This window comes from Antechinus flavipes, chromosome 1 (genome assembly GCF_016432865.1).
Source record: "Antechinus flavipes isolate AdamAnt ecotype Samford, QLD, Australia chromosome 1, AdamAnt_v2, whole genome shotgun sequence".
In the NCBI taxonomy this organism is placed as follows: Eukaryota; Metazoa; Chordata; class Mammalia; order Dasyuromorphia; family Dasyuridae; genus Antechinus; species Antechinus flavipes.
The window spans coordinates 328,640,391-328,656,595 of record NC_067398.1 but is presented as its reverse complement, the minus strand read 5'-3'; the positions used below and the strand labels follow the sequence as shown (position 1 = coordinate 328,656,595).

The window sequence follows — 16,205 nt, the reverse complement described above, 5'->3', positions numbered from 1 at the left end:
CTGAACAAGTGCTCATACACTCTGCAGGGATAGGAGAGACAAACTGATGAGTATATATTCTTTCACCTAAGATTCTATAAAGAAATTATTGTAGTATATTCTTGCTAAATAATTAAAAGAACTACAAAATGATGCTCATCATCTGATTATACCAGAGTGAAAAAACAGTTTATAGAATGACTCAATAATGACAACAAAACTCCAAAATGTCAGTATCCAATCTTGACTTCGTATGAGTGAACCATTTTTCTCCTTAGTATTAAAGTTTTGGTTAATAGGAATGGAATGAGGCATGTGTAATTTGATATGAAGCATGCTATTTTATTTTGCTTACTTATCTTTCTTTTTTACAAAGAAAATTTAGTTGGAGTGATGGTTTATTAGTTAGTGATAGTATTAATTTTTAAAAGCACAAATAAGATAATTCAGTTTTGTTTTTAACTCTAGAGAAGGGTAAAGTAGATGAAGGCAGAGGTTTAGAGTAAAAGAAAGGGAAATGAAGGCAACAAAAGTCCAAAGAAATAGATCTCAGTAAAGTGCAAAGCTATAGGAATTTGAGTTATACAATTCAGAAGACCATTGTTTAAATCCCACCACCAATGATTCTTATCTTTTTGACACTGGGAGAGTCACTAAACCATCCTGGGCTTCCCTTTCCATAGTTATAAAATGAGGGAGTTTGACTAAAATAGTAGTATCAAACATATAGAAGTAGTGGCCACTAAAATGTACAAAAGGATCCCTGTGAGCTGCATCTTGACTTAGAAAACTACCTATTGGCTTTATCTAAATTCTCTTGTATATTTTATGTTATTAAAACATTAATTTAGATTTAATTTGGAACAGCTTATATTTTTTAAATATTTTAATCTGGTTCTGACCATTGATGGGAAAATTGTGATTGTAATGCAGGTTATGGTCTGTATATTTGACACCTCTTCACTAGATGACTTCTCAAATCCCTTCAAGCTGTAGATCTATGAGCATGGAATTTACTGAGAAAAGGGATTTCTTTGAATAGAGATCTCAATAAAACAGAAAAGTATTAGATTTTCTGCTAAGGAAAATGCAGAGAAAAATAAAATCAATGCTATTTAACAATGGAGGTAGATTTGAAGCATAAATTATTTTGTACCCATGTATCATGGTTTTGTGACTTAGAAATTATATGACTAATTGTTATAAATTTATGCCTCCTGAAATCAGCAGTCTCCACATCCTCTAAAATGGCATTATTGTAAGTTCTTTTACAAGCTTTACCAAGACCAAATACTTTCCACTGTTTAGTAGAGGTGTTCTAATTTATAGCCTTATCTATTAAGACCCATACATTGCACATCATCATGGGAGAAAGTATACTAAGAAAGAAAGGAAAAGTATCAAGGACACAACTGTGGCAGATATTCAACTATAAGAAATGGAAAGACCATGGATAGCTAGACAAATAAGCAAAATTGGAATGTCAGAATTGTCAGGAATAATAAAAGACAACATTTCGCACAGTTCAAGGAATCTTAAAACTGAAAGTAATAAACTGGAAAGGTAGAAAAATATCTTAGAATAAGAGCATAGAAAATACTTCTGGGAGCCAAGATGGTGGAGGAATAAATCACCTTAACCCTTTCATATTCCCTCCAAACAAGTATAAAATAGTGCCCTAAAGCAAATCTTGGAAAGCAGCATCAGTAAGAAGAAAGTATAAAACAATTTTTAGGTCCAAGATACTTGGAAGATTGACAGGAAAAGTATGACTCATTTAGGTAAATGGGGCCTACAGTCTAGGATAGCAAGCACCCAGCAAACCAATAACCTCCATATAAAAATTGTCTTGGTGTGTAATTGGAAAAAATACTATTTGATAAAAGAATAAAGAAGACAAAATAATAGATATATGGAAAACATAAAGCATAGAGGTTAGAAATAGAAGCAGCCTAAGAGTTCATATAATTGCATAGATGGGAAGAGTCATCTAAAGGTGAATTCAAAGGTAATCAAAAGTAGCTTGATGTAAGCTGGCAAAAAGTACTCAAACAATCATTCATGAGCAAGAGAGTTGAAAAATTCTTTTTCTCAGAAATGGATTCTTTTTACTCCAGCAGTCATACTTTGCAAATCTACTCTTTTTTTTTTTGTTTGACTTGCCTTCAGCTTCCATGATAAATTTCCTTATTCTCATCAAGTCTTACACACAAGATCATAGAACATAAGATTTTAAAATCATAAATTTAGAATTAAAAGGCCTCTTAAAGCTTATTGAGTCCAAAATTCTCTTTTTAAATGGCTTTCTTTTCAATATTTCTAGCCAAAGGCTTATTCCCTGGGTCCCATTTTCAAAGGCATTTCTGAAAATAATCCTTTGCAAAATATTTACCTTTGAATGTGAGATGTAGAGTTGCTTCTCTCTTTTCTATTGATCTGGTGTTCTTCCTGGTTTTAAATAAAGATACTACTTTAATCACATTAAGAATCAAGTCTTGGTGACTTGAGGAAGCAGCACACTCATAAATATACAGTCTGTCTGTCCTATCCACTTTTTTTGTGGAGATAATTGCTTTTTCTCAAGTTAGTTTATATTACTACCTTTCTTCCATATGATATTCCTATTTAATTAAAAAAAGTTTATAATATATTAACTGGCTTAAGAATGCTTCCCTTTCCAAAGTGATGCCATGATATTGGAGTAGAGAGCAGCACTATGTTTTCAGCTGTACCTTAAATGCCCTGGATAATTAAAAATAATCTACCACTGGATCTGACTGAAGTTTAACTCTGTATCTTTATTCCCTTCCTCAAAGTGTTCCTTAAGGAATCTTTAATCCCTGAAGTCATTTGAACATGTATGTAAGAGCTGTGTGAAAGTTAACTTTTAAAGCTATTGGGATATTCTAATTATCCAATTAAGTTAAACTTATTTGGTATTTTTAATTGATGGCACAACAAACAAAATGCAGACTAAAGGGATGCTTTCAAATTTCTTCTTGACAAGCCAAACATGGGAGGAATGGCATAATTATATAGACAATACATGATTGATTTGAATCCCTACATTTTTGGCAATGATGATTCTGGATGAAACCTGCTCTCATCTTTTTCTACTGATCTCCTCTTTTCTTGTAAAGTGTATTATTTACACAAAATGGGTATATGAAGAAATATCTGCTGTGGCATGAGTCCAAATTCCAAGCCATATTAGTATTTTAACAGCTATGCTAATGGAAGAGATAGTTTACAAAAGGACAGAATAGAAAGATGTGGGCTTTATATGTTTAGTATTACATTTAGGTACATTAATTAAAGGATGAGACTCAATGATTGGTGGTCACTAGGATCATGCTAATCTTTAGAGTCTGCTCTAAAAGGATTCACCCTAAATTAATTTAGGTGGAATTGTCATTTTTCTTACATTAGTAGGCCTACCCATGAACAATTGATATTTTCCCAATTGTTTAGATCTGACTTTATTTGTGTGAAAAGTGTTTTATAATTCTGTTTGTCTCAGCACAGAGACTCTTAAATAAAATTAAAAAAAATGTTGTCTATCATTATTTAAATGGAATTTTTCTTTCTGTCTCTTGAAGCTGAGCTTTATTGGTAACATATAGAGATGCTGATGATTTAGGTGAATTGATTTTATATCCTGAGACTTTGCTAAAGTTATTAATTTTCTTATGTAATGTTCTGGTTTAGCTTTCTGGAGGTCTTGAGACCGGCCTTCGTTTCAGCAGAGTAATCACCACGAGAACAGCCAGGTATAAAATCCAAAAGTCTTTATTGTCTCCTTTACAGTCTGTCTCCTTCACCTGGGATCTAACTTTCTGAAGGCCCTCAGATGGAACTTTGTCTTGGTGGAGAGGTGAAGGAGGACAGGCCGGCCATCATGATGGTCTCTGTCTTGAAGTCTGTCTCAATTCAAGAACTTGAGCTTGACCTCCAGCCTCCAGTCCTCTGTCTTCTTCGAGCTTGTCTCTGAGCGCAGGCGCAGCACAGTCCTGCTAGTGCCTCACTGCTGCCCCCTGCAGTCTGTAGAGGAAGCTCGATAACACCACCCAGCCCCCCCCCCCCCCCCCCCCCAAAGAAAGACTCCAGGTTTTTCTGTTTTTCTTTGGTAGTTTGTCTCTGATTAATAGACAGAATGAGCAAGAAGCTGAAGAGGACTTTAACCCTTGACAGCTTCTATACAGATAGAGAGCAGACTCTAAATCCTGAGGAGACTAAAAACAGGCAGTCCCCAGGTGATTCCCCAAAGGAGGAGATCGTCTGTTCCTCAGCACAGATGAACCTCATAGAAGTGATTAAAAAGGCTCTCACAAGGGAGCTAGAAGAAAAATGGGGAAAGCAGAGTGAGGCTTGGCAAAAGGAGAGGGAGGCTTGGGAAAAGGAGAGGGAGGCTTGGCAAAAGAGCCTGGAGAAAGTTAAAGAGAGAGTGGATAAAGAAGTAAAATCCTTGAAAAATAGGATTAGTGAACTGGAAACAGAAAACAGCTCTCTAAAAAACAAAATTGGCGAAATGGAAAAAAATTCCACAGAACAAAAGAACTCAATTGGACAATTAGAAAAAGATTTTAAAAAAGTGAGTGAAGAGAATACTTCACTGAAAGTCAGAATTGAACAAGTGGAATTGAATGACTCGAGGAGACAAGAAGAATCAGTCAAGCAAATCCAAAAAAATCAAACAATGGAGAAAAATGTGAAATACCTTCTGGGAAGACAACAGACCTGGAAAACAGATCCAGGAGAGACAATCTGAGAATCATTGGACTCCAGAAAAACATGATGAAAAAAAGAGCCTGGACACTGTCTTCCAGGAAATTATCAAAGAGAACTGCCCAGAAGTCATAGGAACAGAGGAAAAAATAAACATTGAAAGGATTCATCGATCACCCACTGAAAGGGATCCTAAAATCAAAACACCAAGGAATATAGTGGCCAAATGCCAGAACCCTCAGGTGAAAGAAAAAATATTGCAAGCGGCTAGAAAAACCAATTCAAGTATCAAGGAGCCACAATAAGGATCACCCAGGATCTGGCAGCATCCACATTAAAAGATCGAAGGGCCTGGAATATGATATTCCGAAAGGCTAAGGAACTTGGTATGCAACCAAAAATAACTTACCCAGCGAGAATGAGCATCTTTTTCCAGGGAAGAAGATGGACATTCAACGAAGTAAGCGAATTTCATCTATTTCTGATGAAAAAACCAGAACTTAACAAAAAGTTTGATCTACAAATATAGAACTCAAGAGAAATCTAAAAAGGTAAAGATTAATCTTGGGAACTATATTTTGACTATATAGATGTATAAAGAATACATGTATACCTTGTTCTAGAAATTGATGTGGAAAGGACATTGTACCAGAAAAAGGGTAAAGTGGGGGTAGTACATCTCATGAAGAGGCATAGGAAACCTATTATATCTGAGAGAAAGAATGGAGGGGGATGAATATAGTGGGTATCTTACTGCCTTCAGAATTGGCTTTAAGTGAAAAATCTTAAGACATATTCAATCTATGGTGAAACCTCTCCCATCTCATTGAAAAGTGAGAAGGGAAAAGTGGAAAGGGAAGGAATAAGCTAAGCGGAAGGGAATATGAGAACTGGGAGGGAAAGGGGTAAGATAGGGCGAGCTTGTCTCTGAGTCTGTCTCTAGGTCTGACTTTGACCTCTTAAATACTCTATTACAATTAAATCCATTCATCATACTGAGTATATGCTGATCATTATATCACTAGAGAACCATTATTTGTTGTAAGATTAATTCAATTATACTGAACTAGAGAACTATTAATCACCATGCTAAACTAGACAGATTAACTAAATAACTAGATTGTTTTATCACTTCCACTAAATTAACACCTTGTTGTAAGAATCCTTGTTTCAAGTGTATTTCTTCAGAGTTGTGGTCCATTACATCTCCTACTTTCTTTTGTTTTAGAACATAGATGGTCACACCCTCCCTGACATCTCAGGAAGAAAGATGAAGACACCAAAGAGAAATGGGGAGTCAAACCAGATTAGCAGGTTTCTGAAAGGTCTCACTTGAAATAGGTATGTGAGGTATTACACAAGCACATAGTAGTATAACACAGGCTCGTAGTGATGTAACAAACAATACAAATCAACATGAGGAATTAAATTTGCCCATAAGTCCTAGAAATAGTCCAAAACCTATCTATTGTCCATTATTTCATGTCTCAGGAAATCCAATGATTCCTGCTAGTTTTGAAGTTCTGCAACAGTCTTATCAACAATTTTTCATCTCAGGGAATCCAATTATTCCTGCAGGTTTTGAACTTCTGTAATAATTCCATTATCAGCCATGCTCTTTCAGTATCAGATGTTTCTTAGGTCTTCTCCTTTGTTTTGAGGTTTTTCTCTTTTTCTGCCTCTCTTTGATGGATAAGGCAAATACGGCTCGTTGGCACACATCTGATTCCTTCTCCATCCGTAGAGACACAAGCAAACCCTCTCCTCCAAGCAGTAAACCTATCTGGTCCTTTCCATTTACCACTTTCTGGATTTCTCCACATCACCTGGAGATTATATTGGAGCTGCTTGCACTGGACATTGCCCTTTTGTTGGGTTAAAAAGCCTGTATTCTCCCCAATTATAATCCCTTTCTCCTAGCTGATTGCTTCTCTGCTGATTTATCATACTAGAGTATTGAATTTCTAAAGCCTCTCTGGATGTAACTTTGGCTGCCATCATGTCCTCTTTTCTGCCTGAGGCCCTGAAGCGGGGTCCCATCTCTCGTTTCCCTGAGTTAATCTACATTCTGAAACCCAATGGAAACCTTTACTGCATTTTGGACACAGGGTTTTGGGTGTTGTTCTCCCATTCTGTTTTTTCACTTTATCTCTATGCCAACACTGAGCTTTCAGATGCCCTACTTTACCACACTGAAAGCATTGACAAGTCTCTCTGGAAACTCCTTGCCAAGAGGGATCCTGTCTTCCTATGTTCTGCATCATAGCCTGGTTATAAAAGATATTTGTGCCCATTGTGGCACTGTGTCTTATGATCTCCTCTAAAGGAGCATCCTTGTGTAGTCCCAGAATAATTGTTCTACAAATCTCATTAGCATTTTCTCTAGCAAGTTGTTTTATCATTATCCTTGTTGCTGTATTTTCACCAATAGTTTGTATGACAGCTGTCTGCAGACATCCCATGAAATCAGCAAAGGGTTCATTTGGACCTTGCTCTATTTTTGTGAAGCCTTCCCCTCTATCTTGTCTTTCTGGGAGGGTGTCCCATACTTTGATAGCAGCAGCAGCAGCAATTTGCTCTAATGCTATCAAAGGGTAATTAATCTGTGCTAAAGCATCTACATACTGACCTTTACCTGCTAGTTGGTCAAAGGTGACTTGTATATCCACTCCAGTTTGCTTATTTCATTAGTCTTGTATTCTATAGAGCTCACTATATTCAGAAAGCCACAACAAGTTTTGTCCAGGTTCTAAACATGTCCTTGCTATAGATTTCCAGTCACTAGGGCTTAAAATTTCATAAGCCAAATTCTCTAATACCATCTCAATATAAGATGATGTAGCCCCATAAAGTGTGCAACCCTTTTTCAGATCTTTGATAATTTCCAGATTAAAAGGGGTGTATCTTCTCCTTTCTTGACATGAAGATTCAAACTTTTGAATATCATGGTATGCTTCTATTCTTAAATCAGATATTTCCTGTACTTCTTTTTTAGCTTTAAATAGTGCCTTTTCTAATCTTGTCATAGGGGATGGACAAAGCTCCAGCATGAATGGTGCCCCTCCCCCTCCTCCTTCTCCTTCCACCCATGAAGGGTTAATTTAGGGGGCTGGGTTAGGGGATGGGGAATGCCCTAATGGCTTCTGCTGTGAAGCACCACACTCCTTAATTTCATCAGCATTGTACTTAACTCCTTTCTTGTCTAATTCTTTATGCTTTTCAGCTGCTATATTAGTATCCTTCCCCTTCCTGCTCTTTCTTCTCTTTCCTTATTCTGTAACTTATATAATTTCCTAAATCCAATTTCATTAAGCTATATTATATATAATGTTTCTTTAGGAATTGAATCAGGACCATTATCATTATAATATTCTATGAATTGCTTTCCTACTAATTTCCATTTATCTGCCTCTAATTCTTCTTTCTTGGAGAACCAAGGGGTCATGCTTTCCTAATGTTTCTAAAAGTCCAATGATCTCCCATTTTACAATCAAACCTTGGTCATTTATTAGAGTGTAACTATGCTTTCTATACACTTTCCTTGGGATGGAGAAGGCTATTTTCTAAACATTTGTCCCATTTCAGCTGAAACACGAATTTATTCCTTAACAAAGTTTCCTTCTTGTTTATTTTTGTACTACCCTAATTTCTGGGTCATGGAGACTTTTCCACTCAACTCAGGATTGTATTAGTCTGGACTGAGTGTAAATTCTTAGTCCCATGTTCAGGCGCCCAAATGTCTCCAATTCTCTCTCTAGGTCTGACTCTGATCTCTTAAATACTCTATTACAATTAAATCCATTCATCAAACTGAGTATAAACCAATCATTATATCACTAGGGAACCATTATTGTTGTAAGATTAATTCAATCATACTGAACTAGAGAACTATTAATGACCATGCTAAACTAGATAACCATTGTATTATCAATTCCACTGAGTTAACACCTTGTTGTAAGAATCCTTGTTTCAAGTACACTTCTCCAGAGTTCTGGCCCATTAAAATCTTAGGTACTTTTTAAGTTGATTATTTAGTATTCTTTAAATATACCATTATGTCATCTGCAAAGAGAGTTTCATTTCTTCATTACCTATTATAATTTCTTCAATTTATTTTTCTTCTCTTATTGCTAAAGCTAACATTTCTAGTGCTATATTGAATAATAGTGTTGATAATGGGCATGCTTGTTTCACCTCTGAATCTCACTGGGAAGGCTTCTATCTCATATACATATATTCTATAATCTATCCCTATTATATATAATGCTTGTTAATGATTTTAGATAGATACTGCTTATTATTTTTATTTTTAACTAAAAATATATTAATTTCTTTATTCTGTAGTATTTTTATTAAGAATGGGTATTGTATTTTGTATTCCTTTTTCTGCATCTATTGAATAATCATATCTCTATTGGTTTTTTTGTTGTTGTTGATAGACTTACTTATGCTGATAGTTTTCCTAATATTGAACTAATTCTGCATTTTCTTTGCTCATATTTTATTTGAGATATTTGTACCAATAATCATTAGAGAGATTGGTCTGTAAATTTCTTTCTCTTTTTTGGCTCTTCCTGTTTTAGGTATCAGTATCATATTTGTGTCACAAAAAAGAATTTGACTACCTTAAAAAATAATTTATATAGTATTGAAATTAATTTTCTTTAAATATTTGGTAGAATTAACTTGTGAATCTATCTGGCCATCATAATTTTTTTCTTAGGAAGTTCATTGATAGCTTGTTCAATTTTTTTCTAAGATGGTGTTATTTAAGCGTTTTATTTTCTCTCTTGTTTATCCGGGAAATTTTCATATCCATTTAATTTAGATTGTTATATTTATTGGCATATAGTTGGCAAAATAGTTTTCAATTATTGTTTCAATTTTCTCTTTCTTGATGGTGAATTTACTACTTTCATTTTTGATACTGGTAATTTGTTTTTCTTTATTTTTAAAATCAAATTTATTAATATCTTTCCTCTCATGAAACCAGCTTTTGATTTTATTTATTAGTTTAATAGCTTTGTTCTTTCAATTCTATTAATCTTTCCTTTTATTTTTAAAGTTTCTAATTTGGTATTTAATTGGGAATTTTTAATTTGTTCTTGTCCTAACTTTTTTAGTTGCATGCCTAATTCATTGATCTTCTCTTTCTCTATTTTATTCATGTAAGTTTCTAGAGATATTAAATTTCCTCTAAGAATTGCTTTGGCTGGGTCCCATAAATTTTGGTATGTTGTGTCATTATTGCCATTCTCTCAGATGAAATTACTGATTTTTTTCTGTAATATGTTATTTGACCCACTCAATCATTAGGATTAGGTTATTTTTTATTGAATTGTGATCTGAAAAAGATTCACTTAATGCTTCTGTCTTTCTGAACTTATTTGTGAGGTTTTTATATGCCTTAATATATGTTCAGTTTTTTTTTTTTGCACAAATGCTATATGCTCCTGAAAAATGGTATATTCTTTTATATTTCCATTCACTTTTTTCCAGAGTTCTATCATATCTAAGTTTTCTAATATTCTATTCACTTCTTTAACTTGTTCCTTGTTTATTTGTGGTTAGATTTATCTAATTCTAAAAGAGAGAAATATTGAATTCCCCTAGTACTATAGTATTATGCTTCTGTCTATATATTCCTGTAATTGACAAGTTCACCTCTAGGAATTTGGATATTCTATCATTTGGTGCATATATGTTTAGAATGATATTACTTCATTGTCTGTATTATCTTTTAGTAAAAAGTCAATTCTTTATTTAATTTAATTAGATCTCTTTTTATCTTTGATTTGTCTGAGATCAGGAATGCTACCCTCCCCCCTTTTTTAATATACTTTAGCTGAAGCATAATTCCTTCTCCAGACTTTTATTCTTACTCTATGTGTATCTCTCTATTTCAAATGTGTTTTCTATAAACAACATATAGGTAAGATAACCCTTTGGGTAAGATAAATTTCTATACCCATCCCTTTTTTGAATCAAATCTGATGAGATTATACTTCAAACTATGCTCATCCCCCTGCCTTCTTTCCCTCCACTACAACAGATATTTTGTGCCTCTTTGTGTGATTTAATTTGTCCCATTTTATCTTCTCTTATAAGTGTCATCTTTTCATGTAGGGATGTAAACATTTTAACCTTTAATTAATATGTTTTTTTCCTTCTCATTTACTATTTTATGCTCATTGAATTTTCGTTTTTGTTTTTATCAGAAATGATTGAAAGTTCCCTATTTCATTGAAGACCCATTTCCTTCCCTTAAAAGATTATGCTCATTTTGCTTGATAATTGATTCCTGGTTGTAATCCAAGTTCCTTTGCTCTAGAGAATATTGTATTCCAGGATCTCTTATCCTTTAATGTAGAAGTTGCTAAATGTTGAGTAATCCTGACTCTGGCTCCTTGATACTTGAATTGTTCATTTCTCAAAGCTTGTAGTATTTTCTCCTTGACCTAATAATTCTGGAATTTAGCTACTACACACACACACACACACACACACACACACACACACACACATTTATACATATATATAGACATGCATCTAAAACAATATTAATATTCCTAACATATAATGTAGATTTCTCACTTGAATCTTTAAGTTTGACTTTGTTTGAGATTAATGATTATTATGCTTATTTATTTTTTCCTAATGAATTCCATTTCTTATCCTTCTTATAGTGTTTGATTATATCTCTTATTTCCTATCACTGCTAACTCTTCTACTTTAATTCTGCTCCTTAATGTGCCTTGTTATTACTTAACCTCCCCCCATCCATGAATCCATCATTTATGGTCTTCCTCCCTCTTTATCCCATTAGTTGATTAATTCTTAATTTATCTCTCCTGGGTCTATTTTCTAGGTCAGTTGTTTTTCCAGTGAGATATTTTGCATTTCTTTTTATTTTTCCATTTTTTAGTTAGTTTGACTGATTCTCAATGTCTCATGGAGGCATTAGCCTCCATTTGCTCAACTCTAGTTTTTAATGTATAATTGATTATCCTTGGTTACCTTTTGTACCTCCTTTTCCATTTGTTTAATTCTACTTTAAAAGATGTTGTTTTCTTCAGTAGATTTATTTTATTTTACTTTATATCTGGCCAATTGTATTTTTTAAGGAATTGCTTTCTTCAGTCAATTCTTGATCTTTCTTTACCAAGCTGTTGATTTTCTCTTGCATACCTCTTATTTCTCTTCCTAATATTTCTTTTACCTTCCTTTTTTGACTTTAAAAATACTTTTTGAGCTCTTTCAAGAAGGCTCTTTGGGCTTGAGACCAATTCACATCCTGCTTTAAGGTTTTGCATTGTGTTCTCTTCTGAGTTGGTGTTTTGCGCTTTCCTGTCACTAAACTAAATTTATTTGTTCACAGTTCTTTTTTGTTTCTTACTCATTTTATTTGTTTTTCTTTTGCCTATTTCATAGCTTTTAAAGTCAAGCTCTTCTCCTGGGGCACAGGGGTCATTGTTCTAAGCTTCTTATGAAGCTTTGAGCTTTAGGGCTCTTTGAGCTTTGGTTTTGAGCACTGAGGCTTATGGATTTTTAAAAAATTTGCTCAAAATTCTGGGAGTGCCTGAACTAATACTGCCTGTTGTTGCCTGCTTTCCAGAGCTAGCTATATGTCTTTTGCTCTGGGAGTGGTGGCTTTACCACTGGTCTCCTATATTGTTGTCACACTGAGCTAGGATTAAAAGGGTCTCAGTTGCTATCTGTGCTGTGACTAAGACTCTCCCACTAGCTTTTCTGGACATAGTGTGCATAAGGCTGTGCTCTCCTTTCATCCAAGTAAAATTACTCTTTCCTGAAGTCCTTAGAAATTATCTTGAGCTAGAAAATGGTTTTATTCCATATCTTTGTAGATTGTATCATTCCAGAATCTGTTTAGAGACTTGATTTCAAATTGTGACCAAGGGAAACTGGGGATAATTCAGGCAATTTCTTGGCTTCTCTCTTCCATCTTGGCTCCATATTATCTTTACATCTCTTTCTCTCTCTATCTTTACATATATGTGTGTATATATATTCTGTCAAATGAGCTAGAGAAGGAAAAGCAAACTATTCCAGTGTCTTTGCTAAGAAAATCCTAAATGGGTCACAAATGGTCAGACTCTATTGGAAAATGACTAAATAACAAATTATTTTTGAGATTGGCCTAGAGAACAAATAGAAAAATGGGGGATGAAGCATAATACATTTAAATGGATGCAGAATTCATGGCCGAAGCTTGGGAATATGAGAGATGATTATTAGATTATGACTAACTAGGGCAGGTCTAGTGGATTGCTCCCAAACTCTGCTTTTTGCCCTATTTTCTTTTACAATTTTATTAGTGCTTTGCATACATGTTATGTTTGCTAGTGGCGTTAAACCAGAGGAAGAAATGATATGCAAAATGCAAAGTTGAGATCCAAAAGGTTTATGAGAATTAGGCTGTATCCCATCCTGTGTGCTGGTAGGTTCCTGTCTCATACAGAATTTCTGGGTTCCATGCTTAGTGCTGGTCTAACCCTACCTCCTCTCAAATTTGACCATCTGTATTTTTCTCTCAGGGCTCTAGTGGGTTTGTGGTGTCTATCACTAACTTTTATCTCTCTTCTTTCCTCTCTTCCCCTCTCTTTCTTTCCACCCTGCCCCTGCCTCTCTCTTAGCATTCTAGTGGGTTGGTCCTTATTTTTTTCAGTGCTAGAAATCAGAACTTTTATTCTAGTAAAATCTTTTCTATTTTCAATGATTGTGGAATAATGAATGCCATTTAACCAGTTAACATTGATTGGCATTTACAAAAGATTATTTATTTGAAAAATATAACTAGAACAGTAATATAAATAATAATCCTATTGCCAAGTTTTCAAACTTTTTTTTGTCCCCTTACCATCTCAGTAGATGTTAGGGAAAGTGATTTCAGACTTAACATAGCTTTTGCATTTTATATGTCCCATCATACCAATAATTAGTTGCAGGATTAGTGATGCATAAGCAATTGGCTCAGCTATCACTGGTTTGAATTCTGAAGTTAATCCTTACTTCTCATGGATTCCAAGCTGAGTGTACTGGCTACAAATCCTAGTTCTGACTTTACATCTGGAATTCCTTGTGGTTCACTCTCCTGACCTTTCAAAACTCATAATGCCATATATTCCCAAGAACTGAGGCTCATATTTATAGGCTATATTTAAGGTTCATCAGATCTCTCTACTCAGAACATTTTTTCTTCTGTTTCAGTAGAACAGCATCTGTCAGAAAGAAGTCCTTTGAAAGAGAGATATTACTGCTGGAATGGCACTTTTTGAATACTACCTTTTACCCCTACCCACACTCAGTTCCAGTTATGCAGTTATCTTCATCCCATGAAACTGACCTCAAATAGGATTGTCCATGTCTGTCTCCAATCTATATGAAGATTGTATCAAGACTGGGCAAACAGACAGATTTGGAAAAGAATTCTAACCTTCAGGTGAGGTATTTCCCTTCACATAAGATTAGATGATCACTTATTGTATATAGTGTAGCCCGAATTCTTAAATCAGGCTTGAGTTGGTCTATGAGACTTTTGAGATGCTTTTCAAACCTGAGACCCCATAATTCTAATTCCTATTCTACTGTAACTTCCTTGAAGTTGGGGATCAAGTCTTTTTATCCTTATATCTATTCCACCAAACTTAATGGTATTTGTTGTTTCATAAATGTTTGTGGAACACAAGACTATATAAATATAATTTGTATTGTTATCCAGAAAGCTCATGTATTTTTCTCTCTTTGTTAATTTTATTGAATCTGGCATTATATTATTAGAAATAATTTTCCTTCACACCTATCAGCACACGAGAGCTGTGTTTGTGAAAGAGAAAGAGAAAGATAGAGAAAGGAGAGGCAGACAGATAGAGAGAAAGATTTATTTTAATTAAAGATATTTTAATCAAAAGGAGACTAAACAGGCAGAGCTGTTGAGGATATAAAGTAAGAAACTATTGGAGAGGAATTGTATCTCAAAGAGGGTATATGCATATCCTGTCTGGAATATAGTGGAATTACATATTACATTTGGCAGCCACACTAATAAATTTATTAGTAAGTAGAACAATATTATTTTTGAATACAAATGACAACACCCAAGAAACCAAACAAACCCTGCCACTAGTACCAGTATTTCATATTCTTTTCAAGTATAAGTTTCTGAACAGGACTTTTTCAATAGCCCCTTTCACCTCCTTATTCCTTAGGCTGTAGATAATGGGGTTCAACACTGGAGTGATGATTCCATAAGACAGACCAATAAGCTCTTCTGATATCTTTGTGTCTTTGGACTTGGGCTTCATGTACATGAAAAGGGCTGAGCCATAGAACAAGATCACCACAGTCAGATGGGCTGAGCAGGTAGAAAAAGCTTTCTTCCTCCCTTCACTAGAGTTGATCCTCAGGATGGTGGAGAGGATGAAGATATAGGAGAGTAAAATGAGTAACAGAGGCATGACCAGGAAAACAATACTTCCCACCATAATTATAAATAAATTGAGGGAGATGTCTGCACAGATAAGCTTAAGGAGGGCTAGGATTTCACAGGTAAGGTGATCAATTATGTTCCCACAGAAAGGCATCATCATAGCAAGCACAGTTTGGGGCAAAGAATTCAGACACCCTATGATCCAGGTCCAAGCAGCCATCTGCACACAGAGTCCCTTGTTCATGATGATGGTGTATCTTAGGGGATTGCAGATGGCTACATACCTGTCATAGGCCATCACTGCTAGGAGAACACACTCTGTGCACCCCAGTCCGAGAGAAATAACCATTTGCAGGGCACATCCAATGAAGGAGATAGATTTTTTCTCAGACATAAAATTTATCAGCATTTGAGGGATAAAGGATGATGTGTAGCAGATGTCCAGAAAGGAGAGGTTCCCAAGGAAAAAGTACATAGGAGTGTGAAGACGGGGATCCAGGATGCTAATGATAATGAGCATGCTGTTTCCCAACAGGATCACCACATATATCACTAGACAGAGCACAAAAAGAGCTTGCTGGAGCCATGGGTAATAAGAAAGTCCAATAAGAAAAAACTCAGTCACTGATGTGACATTTCCCTTTTCCATGTCATTTGATATTAGGATTTAGGGAAGGATGCAGCTGAAAACAATTGAAATGATTTGCAATAGTGAATAATACAATCATAATTAATTTCATATTTTAAAATGTTTCTTTTTTCTTTTTCCAGTATGATTTTTTGCTGATTTATACAAAGAAATCCTGGTATTTATATTCATGAATAATAACATAAATAAAGAGAATTTAAAAATTCATGTAGTATGAAAGAAATGTGAATAGGGAAGATGACAAGGTAATTATCTTCTAGAAACTTCTTCAGCTCCTGACAAATTAAAAAAAAAAAAGAAGTTATATGCCAGATACTGAATAATTGCTGAGTTCATTGGACAAGTAAAAGTCTCATCAGAAGACTCTAATAGTTTAAACATCGATTCAGAGTCCTTAGACAGAAC

At 34.7% G+C, this 16,205-nt stretch overlaps 1 protein-coding gene across 1 annotated transcript; it reads right to left on the bottom strand.

Moving 5' to 3' along the window:
* Positions 1-14,858: 14,858 nt before the first annotated feature.
* Positions 14,859-15,800, bottom strand: LOC127558394 (olfactory receptor 13D1-like). The gene has a single exon (XM_051991804.1). The coding sequence runs from the start codon at positions 15,798-15,800 to the stop codon at positions 14,859-14,861; it is 942 nt and encodes a 313-aa protein (XP_051847764.1).
* Between the last annotated feature and the right edge of the window lie 405 nt (positions 15,801-16,205).